The sequence below is a fragment of the Rhopilema esculentum genome, chromosome 9 (assembly GCF_057945365.1).
Source record: "Rhopilema esculentum isolate cy_ngs chromosome 9, ASM5794536v1, whole genome shotgun sequence".
NCBI classification, from domain to species: Eukaryota; Metazoa; Cnidaria; class Scyphozoa; order Rhizostomeae; family Rhizostomatidae; genus Rhopilema; species Rhopilema esculentum.
Genome location: NC_142823.1, coordinates 6,115,820 through 6,131,221, shown reverse-complemented (window position 1 = coordinate 6,131,221; position 15,402 = coordinate 6,115,820). Strand labels below are relative to the sequence as shown.

Below are 15,402 nucleotides of genomic sequence, written 5' to 3'. Positions count from 1 at the left end.
TATCAAAACAGAATGATAACAGAAAAACAGGCACACGGTGCGACTCATCAACAGACTACCATCTACACTCCATTTGAACTTGCAAATTGTAAACATAAAATGTACCAGTACAAATAGTACTCGCTGACTTTAAAATCTCATTTATATGGTCTTAACATTACAATGATGTTGCTATTGAAAAAGAGTAGATCCGTCGTATATAACTCTAAAGAAGCAGCTAATAATTTAATGACGTATCGAACACGAGTGTCTAAGAGAAAGATGATAAATGGGATATGGGAAGGAGTAACAACAGTTTTGAAGAAAACAATAACTCTAGAGGATTTTTTCTAAATAATGGGATAGAATTACACAATACAGAAAATACACTATTGTAAGAGCGTACATACTTTTAGGTTGAGCCTAGGTGGGTAATGAATGAGTAGTTTTCTATCAATTGGATGTAGTTTTCTATCAATTGCTCTTTGTATCTTTGAAATTGCATCTTAAAGCCCCCTTCATCTCGGTTTTGGAGTTTCAAACTTTATTTTCTGCTTTGTTTAATTTCTCCCTGATCATGTTGCACTACAGATATCTAAACTAGAAAATACATGAATTTAAATAGTTATTGATAATCGTGTACGAGTATTTAAGTATTCATAAAACGCCCCTCTTTTGGCCTACACAAATAAAGGCATTCAGATACAGATTTTTACTGTATGTTTGTGGTATTATCTTTCAAGTTGAACACTTAACCATACTGTAAAGTCTTTGTAAAGAAATATATCCTTGCGGTTATCTACAATCCCTGCCAAAAAATCTCGGAACACTGGGCGTCAGTTTACAGAGGCAAATTCAGCTATCCTCATTTCCCTTGAAACAATGTTGGTTTACGAATAAACTAAAAAGGAGATTAGGGAATACGTTTTCTCTGTGACAGGTATGTTATTTTTCCAAAATATTAACGTTGTTCTGGGAAAGGGGACGGAAGTAGTGGTATTCGGGAAAAAAGAAAAACAGAAAAAACACAACGCAAATTGCTGGGTCCTTCATTTACTTTTGGCAGGCAATGTAGTATCTTGACTCTTGCCTGATATCAAGGGCAAGCTAATTGTAAAATGGAGCTCAAAAACGCAAATAAACCCAAATAATGGTTTTAAATTTGATTGTCCAGAAAGGACACTAATCGCAAGTTCGAAGACAGCTGGGAAAAATACTTATGTGCAAGTAGGGGTAGAATGGCAATAAATACACGTCATTTCGCCTGAAATGGGATAAAAAATGGATCAAATGGGTTCGAAACCGGATGAAATGGGATCAAAAGCGAATTCAAACAGGATAAAACTTGATATAAACTGGTTTGAAAACGGACTATATCACCGAACAACACAAAGCACAATTGTTTGCCGCAATAGAGAAAAGCCAGGAACCATTTGACAACCACCTACGCTGGCATGGATATACAAAATTGAGTTTTTCAATTCTATATCACAAGTACGATCTGGCTGTCATGACATTACTATCAACTAGGAATGCAAACAAGCCCCTTAAAACTTTCGAACATGTGTTTTTCGCCTTGTCTAATATTGAACACTATTTATCATGTTGGGGCTAGCAATATTTGTGGCATTGGGAGATTCTGTAAGTAGTCATCGGGAGACAATCAGAATCAAAAACATAGTCATGGAGGACAATGGAGAATTTCTATGTAAACATGATGGATAGTTTTATTCTCAATCGATGGTTCTACCAATAGTTTCAGTTTGAAGAACTGCTATAAGATTTTAAGAATTCTAGAATAAAGGAGATTGTACTCAACTATTATAGGAACAAGCAAATAGAAATTGTAATGACCCTAAGTGAAAGCAAAGCTTGAAGATTTCAATAGGTTGAAAGTGTACAGTCTGATATCACATCTTGACCTGGTCTGACCACGACATCATTAATAGAGAGAGATGTAAAAGAAAGAATCTGATGTAGTTATGGACAAAACCTTTAAAGGTTTGACAAAGTTCGCATGATCGAGAAAAGTATATACAACGTATGGAAACAAAGGGATTAGAAGTGTAATTGCCAGGTCGAGAGACGTCATGAGATTGAATTGTTGTTTGGAAAGAGACATCGACCTTGTACGCACGTGTTTGCTTCACTTCCCTTTTTATCCACAGCATTACGTCATTGGAATGGCAGTATCCACTAGCAGAACTGGAAAGAAATCAAAGAAGAAAACGTTAGAAACTGCAATTCCTAAACAAGGAAAAAAGTCAGGGAAACTGCGCTTCGTTTTTTTACAAGTGACGCAAACGTTCCCAGACTTAATTATTGCCCCGTTCTTTCTTCACGAGACAAGTTTTTCCAACCTTTTTTAAATATATCGTTTTCTACACATAAGACTACAATATTGTATTTTTTAATTTAAGGCTTGACAGAAAATTCTGTAAACATGAAAGATAGATTTTGATTTAAAGGAAACATGACGCAAAGAACTTGATATTTTGTTGTCTTTTTGGACTGTTTTGCCCCTATTTCATTTTCCCCCAATAAAGCAAACAACGATTTTCTTGAATCTTAGAACAACAACGTCCAGTTCTAATGACGTATTCCATCATCCTATTTTTCCTTCTAAGCACAATAAATTAAAAATGGCTTTGAAAAAAGAAAACATATATATACAAAATAATGGATCGAAATAGGTCAATCAGAAAAACACAAGCTCGTGACCAGTATAGTTGTCCAATTACTGCTGCCTGTCCAATTTTAATATCATACAGTTAGCCTTGTATCCAGGGACGTCCCGACTTGGGGGCGTGGGGTCATGACACCCCCCAACTCTGCCGTTCAGCAATTTTTAAGGTAGAAACCTAGGCATCGCCAGGAAAAGTTCAAATCAGGAACTAAGAAGTAAAAAGGAGCAGATGTGCCAAAGATTTTGCAACCGTTTCTTTTTTTAACGAAGCAACAAACAGTTCGAATCACTGTGAAGCCTTTTTTACATATATTGTCATTTGTCAGCAATGATCCCCGATGCAGTTTCTCGAAGGTCTATTACAGTCTATGACAGTCTGCAATGGTATATGGTAAGAACGGACAATTGGGAATCATCGGCGATCATCTTGATCATCGCAAAGTCTAAATAACTTCCCGACACTTCCTGATGAGCAAAAGCAAATAAACAAAATGGCAAACATTTTACATCAGAACGTTACAGAAGGCCACTTTCACAAAAGCGAGGGTAACTATTTCTTTAAAAAACTGAAATGTTTCTGATTCCTAGAGATTCAGATTAGAGTTTGCCTCCTCTCACTTTTTTCCTCCATTCTTGCAATGATGACTACTTGCTCTAATGTGCCTCTACGGCTACACTATATTTGTTTATATGCACTTCTACAACACAAAGGTACACTTCTGCTGGCATCAACACTGGACTCAGATATGAGTAAGGAGCCACCTATGTGTAAAGGAGCGGATCACAAGCTGCGAAATGCTCTACCTGGTGTATAGGCTGAGCAGCTAGGAAGGATTCAAGATTACATAACACATCATATATACCCAAGTGTGTCCATATATAAAAATTTGTGTGCAACTCTATCTGAAGTTATTTTTTAATAAACAGTACAACAAGCCTTCACTGATACACGCCTCATATCTGTCTGCACAAGGCTATGGGACGACACCTAGTGCATTTTTTGCACCTTTTTTTTAGTTTTCTGACAAGATTTTCTTAGTTTTCTGACAAGATTTTCTTAGTTTTCTGACAAGCTAAGCTTGTCTTTGTATGGTTATAAACAAACAAACAGCGAGCTGGCAGTCTTCTTCGAACAAATGTATAGTGTATACAGAGTATAAAGAAGACCAACAAAGGGGTCTAAAAAAAGAACAAGAAACTCAACGGTTGGGTTTCACTGCAGCAAAGATTGCTTTACAATCCGAGGAAAGGTACAAGATATTTAAGCTGACAAGAAGGCTCTACAGGCTTTTTATCACTCAGCACTAATGAAAAGAGAAAAAAGATATACCAGAAACATAACAGGCGAAGAAAAGTTGAACGACCTGACAGTTTTTGCTGCAGAGAGAAATATAACTCGATGAAATATTAAGCACGAGGAAACTGTGAAGTAGAGAATGAGAACATCATAATTAGTAAAATACCTTTTGTAAATGTTTAGAAACAGATCAAATCTTTTCAGATAAGAAAGGCGTTTGCACAAAAAATCAGGTAGATTCATCCAAACACCCTCCAACCCCCCCCCCCCCGCCCAACCTCAAAGGCTTCGGGACATCCATGCTTATTTCATCTGCAGTTTTCTGCTCTGCTTCAGATTGGTTAGCGCATTTTACCACGCATTGTTAATTTTTTTTTCGAAGAAGTGTACCACTTAGCATTCGTATCCTTAGGATGAGCTTCTAAATAAATACAGTGAAACCCTCGTATTACGGACGTCTTTAGTCGAAGGTAACTGCCCTTTGTAAGGAGGTTGTAGGGAGGTCTCTTTGTTAGGGGGTTCCAGTTTGTGGGGAGGTGCACGTTGGAGGGAGGTGCCCGTTGTAGGGAGGTGCCTATTGTAGAGAGGCGTCCGTTGTAGGGAGGTCTCGGTTGTTAGGGGGTTCCCATTTTCAAGGAGGGGTCTGTTGTAGGGAGGTTATCAAAGCCAGGCTTTCACCCTGGTAAGAAATGTTGAGGCAAAAATGTTGTTAGGCAGCGGCTGTTAATGGATAATTAAGAACGTGCTATGTTATCAAACAGGAATTGATGTCAGAAGAAAATGTTTTGATTAAAATCTAACGTGTCTCAGTATTATCACAGCATTTGCGTAACAACGACTCAGTACTTTCCCTGGGGCTAATGAGCTGTCGCGACGCTGTAAAGACGAAGAACCCTACCTGAGTTAGAACTCGAATTTTTGGAAAAAGAACTTTTAATGAGAAATTAAACAAGATTATTAGGGGATAATGACGTCAAATCGATCTATGTTTAGCACATAACTCGTGATTTCTTTCCCTTTGCCTTCTAAAGCGAGCCTCGTGTACTGGTGTGAACAGCTTGCAAACTGGTTTATTGTTGTAATAATTCTATAACCTGCATAAGCAATTACAAATTGCGCTTTTATCCCTCAGGTTTTACAAGACAACAGACCACCAAAAGCAAAGAGTCATATAGAATATGGAAGAGCAACAAGCCTTGTTCATAGACAATGGATAAGAAGCTTGTTATGGCTTTGTAATGTATCTGTTACTTGTTGACCTGGCTTTTACGAACAAGATTAAGGGACTTTTGAAAGCATGTTATGTCATCAAAATTGCGTTAAAAACCTGTTTGAAAAACCTGATAAAAGCAAATAAATCTGGGAATGCATGAAAAAAAATCACCTTCCATCTTTTTCCACATTCATTGCAAAGAACGAAGGTAGTCATTGGTTCATCTGCAGATCTCGTTTGTACCTTAGAACACAAGATTAAATTTAGTCTAATACTCATAGAATTTACTGCTAGTATGTTATAAGCAACAAAAGTGGCTTCAAAACCGAGCCCTGTGGAACAGTCAATCAACTTGATATTATTTTAAAGCCAAAGAAAATGTAACGGAAACGAACAAATAATAATATACATCATAAACATAAATAAATATAGTGAAGATATAAAATACAATGTCACAAAGTAAGAGATGATCGGAAGGGAAGATTTGGAAATCAGAACGAAAATGTTTGAAAAAGCTCACAATGAAGAATTCAATGATACAAATGGACCATGCATGCAATTGTAAAATTATGCCAAATCTTTGCTAGACGCAAATGAAATAAACGATTTTCCTGACAGTAAAAGTATGATGACCTCATTATGAAAAATATTGACATCACTAAATTACTATACACCACTATATAATGCTGTCAAAATAAGCATTAAAAATGTGACATTGTGTCTAATTATATGTCATTCTCCTTGCAAAATTTTTTACGAGTGTTGTTTACTAGAAAATGCATTTTAGTTGCAAAAATTTGACTAGGGAAAAGACAGGGACAATCGTTTTCCGCATAAGCAAAAAAAATCAGGCTCAATGTCAGATTGTCTATCTGTATGCTCGTTCTCCTTAGCTTAGTAATCGAACTAAGGTGCTCTATACTGCGTTACGCCATTGACATTCCATTGTTACTGGCTCACTGCTTTCAAGCTTTTGCAATTGACAAATAATTGTTGGAAAAGACTACATCGCCCCCCCCCCCCTATTTAATTTATCTTGAAGATTTGTCCATACCTGGTTATAAGTGCAATTTCGTTTTCCGCATTTGCCACATTTGAACTGGTCTGTCCCCGTACCACCAGTAGTGGCTAATTGATGGTCCTTGATTGCCTGTTTGGTAATATCATCTCGTATCTTTCGCATCTCGTCGCTAGCCATCTCCTATCAAGATACGTTCACCAATTTAAACCAGGGGTAAAACATTAGTAGCAGTAGTGTCAAAATTTGACCCAATGAAATGAAAACTTTGGATAATACGAAAAACAATGAAAGCCGTTTGGGAAATAATTTTACATCTGGGAATATCTACCCAAGATGGCGGTCTATAAATGATCCTTAAGCATTAAGTACAAAACAGACACAAAGGAATTCCAGTTTCACAGTCAGGGCTATCTGGTAAAAGCATTCAATGTCTAAACATCAAGGTTAATGTCCATTGCTTGGTCAAAGGAGAAACCAATCAGGCGCACCATTATTCTCTTGGGTAAATGTAAGTCTCAAAGTGGAACAAATTTTCTGTCACCTTCGATAATTATCCGATTATTTATACAAAGGATACTTGCAGTATGCAAAAGGATGGGTCCATTTTCGTTTGCAATTGTAAAATTTTGCAGTATTTAAAGAACAGCAAGACTAAAATTAAAACCGTACAGCGATTTTTAAAATTTTGTTATCCAGTTGGAAATAAGTGCTTACCGGTCGGGTTGTACACGCTTTTGGTGCATAAAGTAGGAAAGTTTTGAGCTGCATCTCTAAGTTTCATGCTTAATGCTATCATTAGGCTAGTTGTGTATCTACGCAAGATCAATAGGTTTCTCTGTGGATGGAAAAAACCACTTACCTCCGGTTTCATGACTGCGAATCTTTGTGCAGTAATACTTCCAGTCAGGACATTTCTTTTAAGAAGAGGGTTTTTCTTATCCCGAAGATTCATGACTCTGCTTTTAACACGATTTCTGTACTTCATTCCACTGTCTTTAAAATCAAGAAATATTGCTGGTAGAGAGTTAAGGCACTCATGCTGATAAGAATTGAAGTCCTTTCTACTGAGTGTAATGTTTATCAGTACTTTATGAAGACAATGACTTCTTGGGAAAACTTACAAGATAAGGGTATGGGCATAGAAGTTCAGAAGCATTTGGTAATGTCTTCTGAGCCACAATTATAGCTAGAGAGTTTAGCTAAGCTAAGCTAAGCTAAGCTAAGCTAAGCTAAGCTAAGCTAAGCTAAGCTAAGCTAAGCTAAGCTAAGCTAAGCTAAGCTAAGCTAAGGTAAGCTAAGCTAAGCTAAGCTAAGCTAAGCTGAGTTGAGAGAGAGAGAGAGAGAGAGAGAGAGAGAGAGAGAGAGAGAGAGAGAGAGAGAGAGAGAGAGAGAGAGAGAGAGAGAGAGAGAGAGAGAGAGAGAGAGAGAGAGAGAGAGAGAGAGAGAGAGAGAGAGAGAGAAGAGAGAGAGAGAAAGAGAGAGAGAAAGAGAGAGAGAGAGAGAGAGAGAGAGAGAGAGAGAGAAAGAGAGAGAGAGAGAGAGAGAGAGGGAGAGACATTGGTCGCGATAGCAATGACGTCATGACTGATCCACCCTATCCTCCTCAAGAAACTTACACGGAGTGGAGCCTGTTTGTTCCGAAAAGACTTAGGCAAAGAGATGACTTGTCTTTGAGATCTACCATAAATTTTGTACATGCTGGTCAGAGTTGACGTCTGCCGGCCAATGGTATTTGATGATGGACTTGTGGTTTAAGGACTACTCAAAGCGATGTCAAATGGAAAGACATATTTTAATGAAAGAACTGGAAAAAAAGGTAAATGAATTGAAAGCTTTGGATCAGAATAAGAATGCAGTAAAGATATCAAATATAATATCATACTTTTGTAGTTTTTGTGAAATAAAAAGATATTGATTAGTATATTGGTATAACATACTAATTATCATAATAGTACTTAGTCTTGGAAGAGATAGGTTATATAGCTTAATTGTTTCCTGCTTTCAAAAAGAGAGGTTCGTCAGAGAAGGGGAGCTTAATACAGAGCTTAATGTAAACACTAAATTACAACAAACATGAGTACCTAAGGTTTGCTTCAACAAAAGGATGTCTTGCTAAAATTTTGGCAATAATGTTGTACTTGTTGATATTTTTTAAAAACATATGCAAAAATGACCTCTTCATCTATCATTCAAAGAAATTTAGTAGATACAGAATTAGATTGGTAACTTGGTAATATTCATTGTACAAAAAGGATACCCTCTTCAATATGTGCTGCTACATCTTGTACATTTATCTCTGAAATAAAGGGACAAAGGATTGCCATAAGACTTTAAGCTTTAACTGAAAATCCAAACTTATCCAAATTCTCAAACAAAAATCCTCAACATAAAAGCTTTGTACCTAGATTTGTAAACAATAATCCACCTATCCTCCTAACCTTGTGTACAATCTAACGGAATGGCATCATTGCCTGGAACAATTCACTCGCAGGTATAAATTACAAAGAACATTTCTGAGTTCCGGTAGTAGAATTTATGTGACAAATGCTTTATTCCCCATTCTATTACTTTTCTACTTGGTGATGTTAATAAAGGGTCACGAGCCTAATACTGGGCCTTAACAAGGAGAAGATCGAATAAAAGGGATGACTAAAAATCATCTAGGAAGCCAGCCAACTATTTCTTAGCAGTCATATTTTGATTGTGGTTCAGCTTGATGTCTTCTAACAATGGATGTAATTTATCAGTAGAAAATGGTTAGCTAATAGGCCACAACGCATCTATATATAAGGGCCTGCAATTTCAAAGGGGACATGCTTCTAAACAGGGGATATAGGGTACTTCCTATAGCTTTATGAAATCATCTATATTCTTTGTTGCACACATAATGTCTAAACTTTGTACTTAAATCCATGCACAAGGACACCAATAATAACACGGAGAATGATTTGCTTTGCAGGCCTTTGTTATACAGTGGATCAGCTGAAGATACAACAAGGATGTTGTTTATGCATACCAAGATCATCCTCTCCCTTTAATGAGTTTTCTAACATCTCTCTGCACTTCTGTCGCACTGCAACATCACCTTTGATTGGTGGAAAAGCTACAGCTTCTTTTGAATTGCTCCTATTCAGAGATTTGATTCCATTTCCATTTGGCTTAAAATAAACAAAACGATCAATTAAATTTCAGGACTAAATTTGGAAGTCATTCCAAAAATCTTGTTGATAAATGCTAGAGAATTAAGACAGGAACTAAAAAAGCTTCACTTACACAAATACAAGTTCAAGTATTGGCATATATGTTTTCTACATTAAATGGGGAAGCAGTGGCTGCCAGTTAGACACTATCATTAAATGATGCTTCCCACATAAACTCTCTATAATTTAAAAAAAATTTGGTGTATGAAGATCATGAGGTACAGGAGGAATAGCTGGTACAAGATTGGAAAGAAACTTTGCCCGCAGCATCCAAAACATTTAAACACTTAGAGATCCAAAACATTTTAACACTGACAACTACAAACAATTCAGACCCCAACCAAGCTTGTGTACTACCCTCAAACTGATTGAAAATGTGAGAAAACAAAGTTTTCATAGAAAACAAAATTCAGTCCATCCTACCTCACTAATCGCTGCTGCAGCCTGGCTGATGTTTGATGAAGTTGACATGTTACTTTCAGATGAATTACGAGGCAAGCTAGGGCTTTCACATTTATCTTGCGATTTTGTTAAGCCTTTCGCCTTTTCTTGGCTGTCTACAATAAATCAGGGCAGCAGTAAGCTAACGTTTCTCAATATTCCTAAAAGTTCATATCAAATAATGCTTTATAATTGACAGATGATACTTTTGAAACAGTGAGGTGACCTTTTAAGATCAACCCAAACATATCACTAAGAGGAAGAAGTATCATAAAAAACAATTTATACATATCAAATAAACATCAAAACCTTTATAAAACCTTTATCAAAAATTTAGAAATTTTTAAATTTTATATTTGGTTATTAAATTCTATAAAAGTATAAAAACTATCAATAAATAGAATAGCAATAGTGTTCTTTTGAATGTTTTTTTGTCATTCATATCTGATTCCATCCTTTCCATGAATATCTTTACAACATACTATTACTTATAAGTCACAGTAGTTCAGCTACCTATCAAGCTTTTTTCTTTTGGCAAAGTATATATTGGCTTGATGATATCAACAAAATTGTCATCATAAAGAGGTCAAGGTACTAGATTGTTACAGAATTAAACATAGTTACTCAATCTCTTAGTCATAAGAAATGCAGACAAAAATTTGCTATTTGTAGAATAAGAAACTTTTGGCTTATTCCAGAAAACCAGGTTCCTGACAAAAATGATAGTTTTGGTATGAAATAATGTCCACAGGTGATCACATGACTCCTATAACTTTGTCTGTATTGACACCACTTTGAAGAGCAATACATTTGAATTTCAATGATAGAACGTCATTTTAAGCAAAATACCTAATAATTTTTTCCAATTTTTAATCAAAGATTTTGCAAGTGCTTGCAGATCCTCTTTAGTGCTCGCTTTTCGTAATACATTCACAGACATCCCTATTCTTGTTTTCTGCAAAAAAAGGCAGATTACCTATTAAACAACATGCCAACAGCTACAATACAAATCACAAAAGCAATAAAAGGCACAATATTCCACTGCATCTTGATGGCAATTAAACTTCTAATTGGTTGGACAATACAATAGATTTAATGCTACATGTCCAATCATTAAAGACTAATTCTCAATCTTTACTCAATTACAAACGCACCATAGAACCTATTGTTACTACAATTTAGTTTGTGTAAAGAACAATAAAATACCTGTAGGATATCCAAAGTAACTGGAATATCTTTAAGTTTCTTCAGACTTTCCATTGCTTGAGCGCTGTCCTAAAAGTTGATGAAGAAACAGTTAATGCACATCTTCATGGAACAAGCTAACAGCTGAATGCATAGGTATAAAAATGTAAAGTACAAGCAGGCACCTTGGAGCAGGGCCCCCCAATTTTTGGCAAAAAAATTATAAATATTGAGTGATGAACTACCAGAAAAGTCTCTTTTTATTTGGTTTTAGCCTCCCCCTCATTTTTCTAGACCACCCACTATTCCCAAGGCTCTACTGTGTCTGTCTATAGATGGACTACAGATCTCTCTCTGATGTCTGAGTCTCTCTGATGAGAGCGTAAGCGTGAAACTCAGAGTAACAGCAAACACATCTCATTTTTGGCCTAACACCTACTTGCTCTTTGCTAGTTCACATCAAGCACATTTAAGTTAGAAAAGACAATGCAATCTGAGATACATGTATCAAAAATATAAGTATTTATGTGCAAAGTAGGCACAAATCTATTTCAGATACTCAAAAATCTAAAAATGCATATTTGATATCTTAAAGAATTTCCAACATATTTGTAAAGGATTATAATTTGTTATAAGGATTACCAACAAATATAAATTTGTTGTAGTCAGATTAATTTTTATCAATATTGAAAAAAAAACTTAGTAAGTTAAGAATCATGTATATCCTAATGAAATGCGGCTAATTCTGTGAATGATATCAAAGCCAATTATAAGTACATTTTGTGACTTTTAAAATAGCATTGCCTATCAAAATTACCTGACAAAATAACAAAGTATGTGTGCCAAACTATTTTTAGCAATTTTAAAAAATTCACAAGAACTATAACAATCAACTTTCTTGAAAAGTAGACTTAAATGACATGCTTATCTTTGGTGATCAGCAGTGATTAAATCTTAGTGCAGCTAGTTATATTAGCATCAACAGTACAGCACCTCTCTGAAAACATCTAGCTGCATGGGTAAGACATCAGTGAACTGGCTTACTTGCAACTTAGCAATATTCGCAGACTACATTATAAAAAACAGTATGGAAACAAATAGCATTAATTATAACTGACAGTATCTGTGTCTGGCTTAGCATTTTGTAATCCCTAGGTATTGAAAGTCTCTATAAAAGTTTGAGCATAAAATAGTTTGACTTTAAAACTGGCTTTAAAACATCAAACAAAAGCCAACATTTTAAAACATAATATCAGCTTTTTTGACATTCCTTAGAGCATAAAACATAACAAATAATGATTCGAAATACTACAAAAAATATATTATACTTGGGTGTGATCAAAATAGGCCAATCAGAAAGAAGTGTTCATAAAAATTCAAGTTGCGAGATTATTGCCACTCGCCATAACCTATGATATCTAAGGGTGGAAAAAACACCTTCTGCATGCATAAAAGTGGTCTTTTCCTTTTTTATCAACACCAATTCTAACATTGATAGATTGGATGATGTTAAGGCTCTGCCAATAAACTGAAACATATTCCCATTATAGATTTAGCTTTTGGCACAATCTTGACTTTCTAACAGGTTTTGCCCAATAAAATGACAATTTGCATTGCTGTTACTAAATCTGTTTTTTCTCCCCTCCAATCTTTGGGTTTTGCATCATATGCAACCAGAATAAAACTGGCACAGAAAGTCGAACATATCAGAACTCTTTGCATTTATAGGGAGGCAGTCTTATTGAATGAATGGGAAGGCTCACCTTGTACTGTAAAGAGTACAAAAACTGACAGCAAAGAAACATAACGTCTTGTTTAAAGCTGACTTTGAAGAATCCCTAGACTTTTATACAGGTCAGTTTGCAGAGTATTACAATTCTCGACAAGATCTCACGCAAGCACTGTCATTTCGGATGTGTGCGTCACATGGCAATCACTGTTTACAAGTTATCATGCTTGTAAGCACAGCATTTCCAGGAAAATGAATCAGCCTCGATTTACTGCCCAGGGTGATCTCATTGGCTTTTTGTACCCTGATATTGATGACCCAGATATTGAAACACTTGGTTGTGCCATGTAATAATTCAAAATTAGCATGGCTTTTCACAAGCAATTTGCTGCACCATCATAATGGCATTCCACTTAGCATTTTTAAGAATACTATAAATTTGGTCAAGACTTGATATTTTTTTGAAAATATTCCATTTCAAGTCTGAATGAATTCTTAAAGAATTTTTGTTTCTTTTTTGTTTTATTACCTACCCAATAGGGCCTTGAGCTACAAACAATTTCAGCATTAATCTCCAAGTACCTTGCTCTTTTAGAAATTTTTAAATATATAGAAGCTAATGGTAGGCCAAGATATTATGCAAACAATTTTTCCTGTGTGTTATTCTTAATTTCCAAGCCCTTTGAGAGATACTGTCCCGATCTCAAAATCCAATAATGTTGGATAAACTAACAAATATATCAGCAACAACAAGAAAGCAATCAAAACTTTGAAAAGCTTTCTTCTTGTGAATATTCATCTATGAGAAAGGTCATATTAGTAAAAACTGCTTCAAAAATTGCATTTTCCAGCGAACTAGAGACACCCAAATTCAAAAAATTTCAAACCCTTCTGTGGTAACTATGGTGCCACCTTGAGTAAGAGGTAAATTGCGTGCTTGTCCTGATATGCAGATGTAAAGTGTTTAAGGCTGATATAAAGAATCTGAATATATTCCATTTAAGCATCCGCATGAAATACTGAATGCTTGTGAATATACTTAGTGTTCATTTCTCCAAATACATTTAGTCCAAGTGTGCCTTTTAAATTTTGCTGTCAATTTCAATATTTGGTGTGCTAAGCTAGCCATTCTAAAATGATATCACCTGTGCATTTCCCATACTCTGCAGACTGGTATAGAGGTATATATCTCAAGTTGCGAAAATTCAAGAGACCTCTTAAAAAGTTCCCAAATAGGCCCATAGGATTTAATGCATGGTAATAGGGTACATGTAGCTGCAATCAACAATACCCTATCAGCTGCAAACTGCAGTCAAATGCACCTGGGCTGTGAGCAAAATGCACATATATATGTATATATACCATGTATATATACAGACTAAAGTACAATACATCTGATTTGATTGATTTTGTAGGTCAGTGGCAAGGGCAAGAAATCCAGTGTAGCTGCTTAGACCACATGAAAGTTTTATGGGCATCTAGAACTTTCTAAATTTTTGATCATTCTTCTGGCATCTCACGCCATGAGTAGTGTCAGACGAAAACCATTTTGTACTAAGAAAATATTGCTTTGTTCACAATGTCATTCAATAATTAAGATTTCATGATATTTTGCTGTTATTTTCATTATCATTTTAAATTTATGAGGATACCCTTTCTACTAAGAGAAAACTGGGGGTGACGGGTTGAGAAGGGGGCGACGTGTGTGATATCGATACACCAGTAGTAGTAGATATCTGAAATCTTTAAATTCCCAATGTAAGCAGTGCATTGAAAAAATTATGTTTCCCATTACCGCTTGCCCTTGCTCCACAAGTTTTTCCAATCTCTTTCCAATTCCTGAAACTTCGTCTTCAACAGCTGACATCGTGGCTAAAAATCCAAAAACAGCAGCCTAATAAAAACAAATGGCCTTTCTGCAAGAAAACCGAAAGTTCCGTCACCGTTTATGAAGGATATCTCACTAGCAAGAGAATTGAACGTTCTTGACTGCTGTTCACACTCAATTTGATCTTTAATGCTGTTTAAAATGCCGTTGTTTCGTTACTTAAAGCACATGAAGACACGTTGTATCTTGAGTGGCAGTCGATCCGCCACTTGTCGATGCTCGATGTGAATGAAAGTTAGATTCAATGAGCATGCGTACTGAGAAAACCGCTGACCGTGTAGTACAAAATGTGCACAAAATTTGGCGGCAAAAAGCGTGGAGTTAGCACTATTCATATTGAAGGGGGTAACGGGGAGCTCATTTTCGGAGGTCAACATTTTAATGGTCACATGCACTGTTTGCTATAAACTCTCGATAAAGCCTGATTAAAAACAATAACATATTTGTTTTCTTACAACAACGCATTTTAATTACCCTCAATCCTTTTCTCCCACTCAGTCTTCACCAGGGCCCCGCCGAAGGAGGAGCATGGCCTTTGGTTATTTGTGATATGCTTGTGTCGGAGCCCATGTTGACCTCGTTCATGTCACTTTTAATCGAGGGGGTTTGGGGGTAGCCCGGCTAATAATTTGACCAAGAAACATTATCAAGTTGCAAGCATGCATGAAAACTATTATAAAGCTCAGGCTACTCAATATGTTTACGGTCGTTACACTAAAGTATTAAATTTAAACTTCAGATCCAGGGCCAACAGGTTAGGGAC

At 36.0% G+C, this 15,402-nt stretch overlaps 1 protein-coding gene across 1 annotated transcript; it reads right to left on the bottom strand.

Moving 5' to 3' along the window:
• Positions 1-38: 38 nt before the first annotated feature.
• On the bottom strand, positions 39-14,877 carry LOC135689148 (transcription elongation factor A protein 1). Its single transcript, XM_065206282.2, has 10 exons — positions 14,547-14,877; positions 11,044-11,112; positions 10,687-10,792; positions 9,820-9,953; positions 9,213-9,354; positions 8,454-8,492; positions 7,056-7,210; positions 6,230-6,376; positions 5,347-5,418; positions 39-2,184 (listed from the first exon to the last, which is right to left on the bottom strand). The coding sequence occupies exons 1-10, from the start codon at positions 14,616-14,618 to the stop codon at positions 2,176-2,178; spliced, it is 945 nt and encodes a 314-aa protein (XP_065062354.1). The 5' UTR covers positions 14,619-14,877; the 3' UTR covers positions 39-2,175.
• Positions 14,878-15,402: the final 525 nt, after the last annotated feature.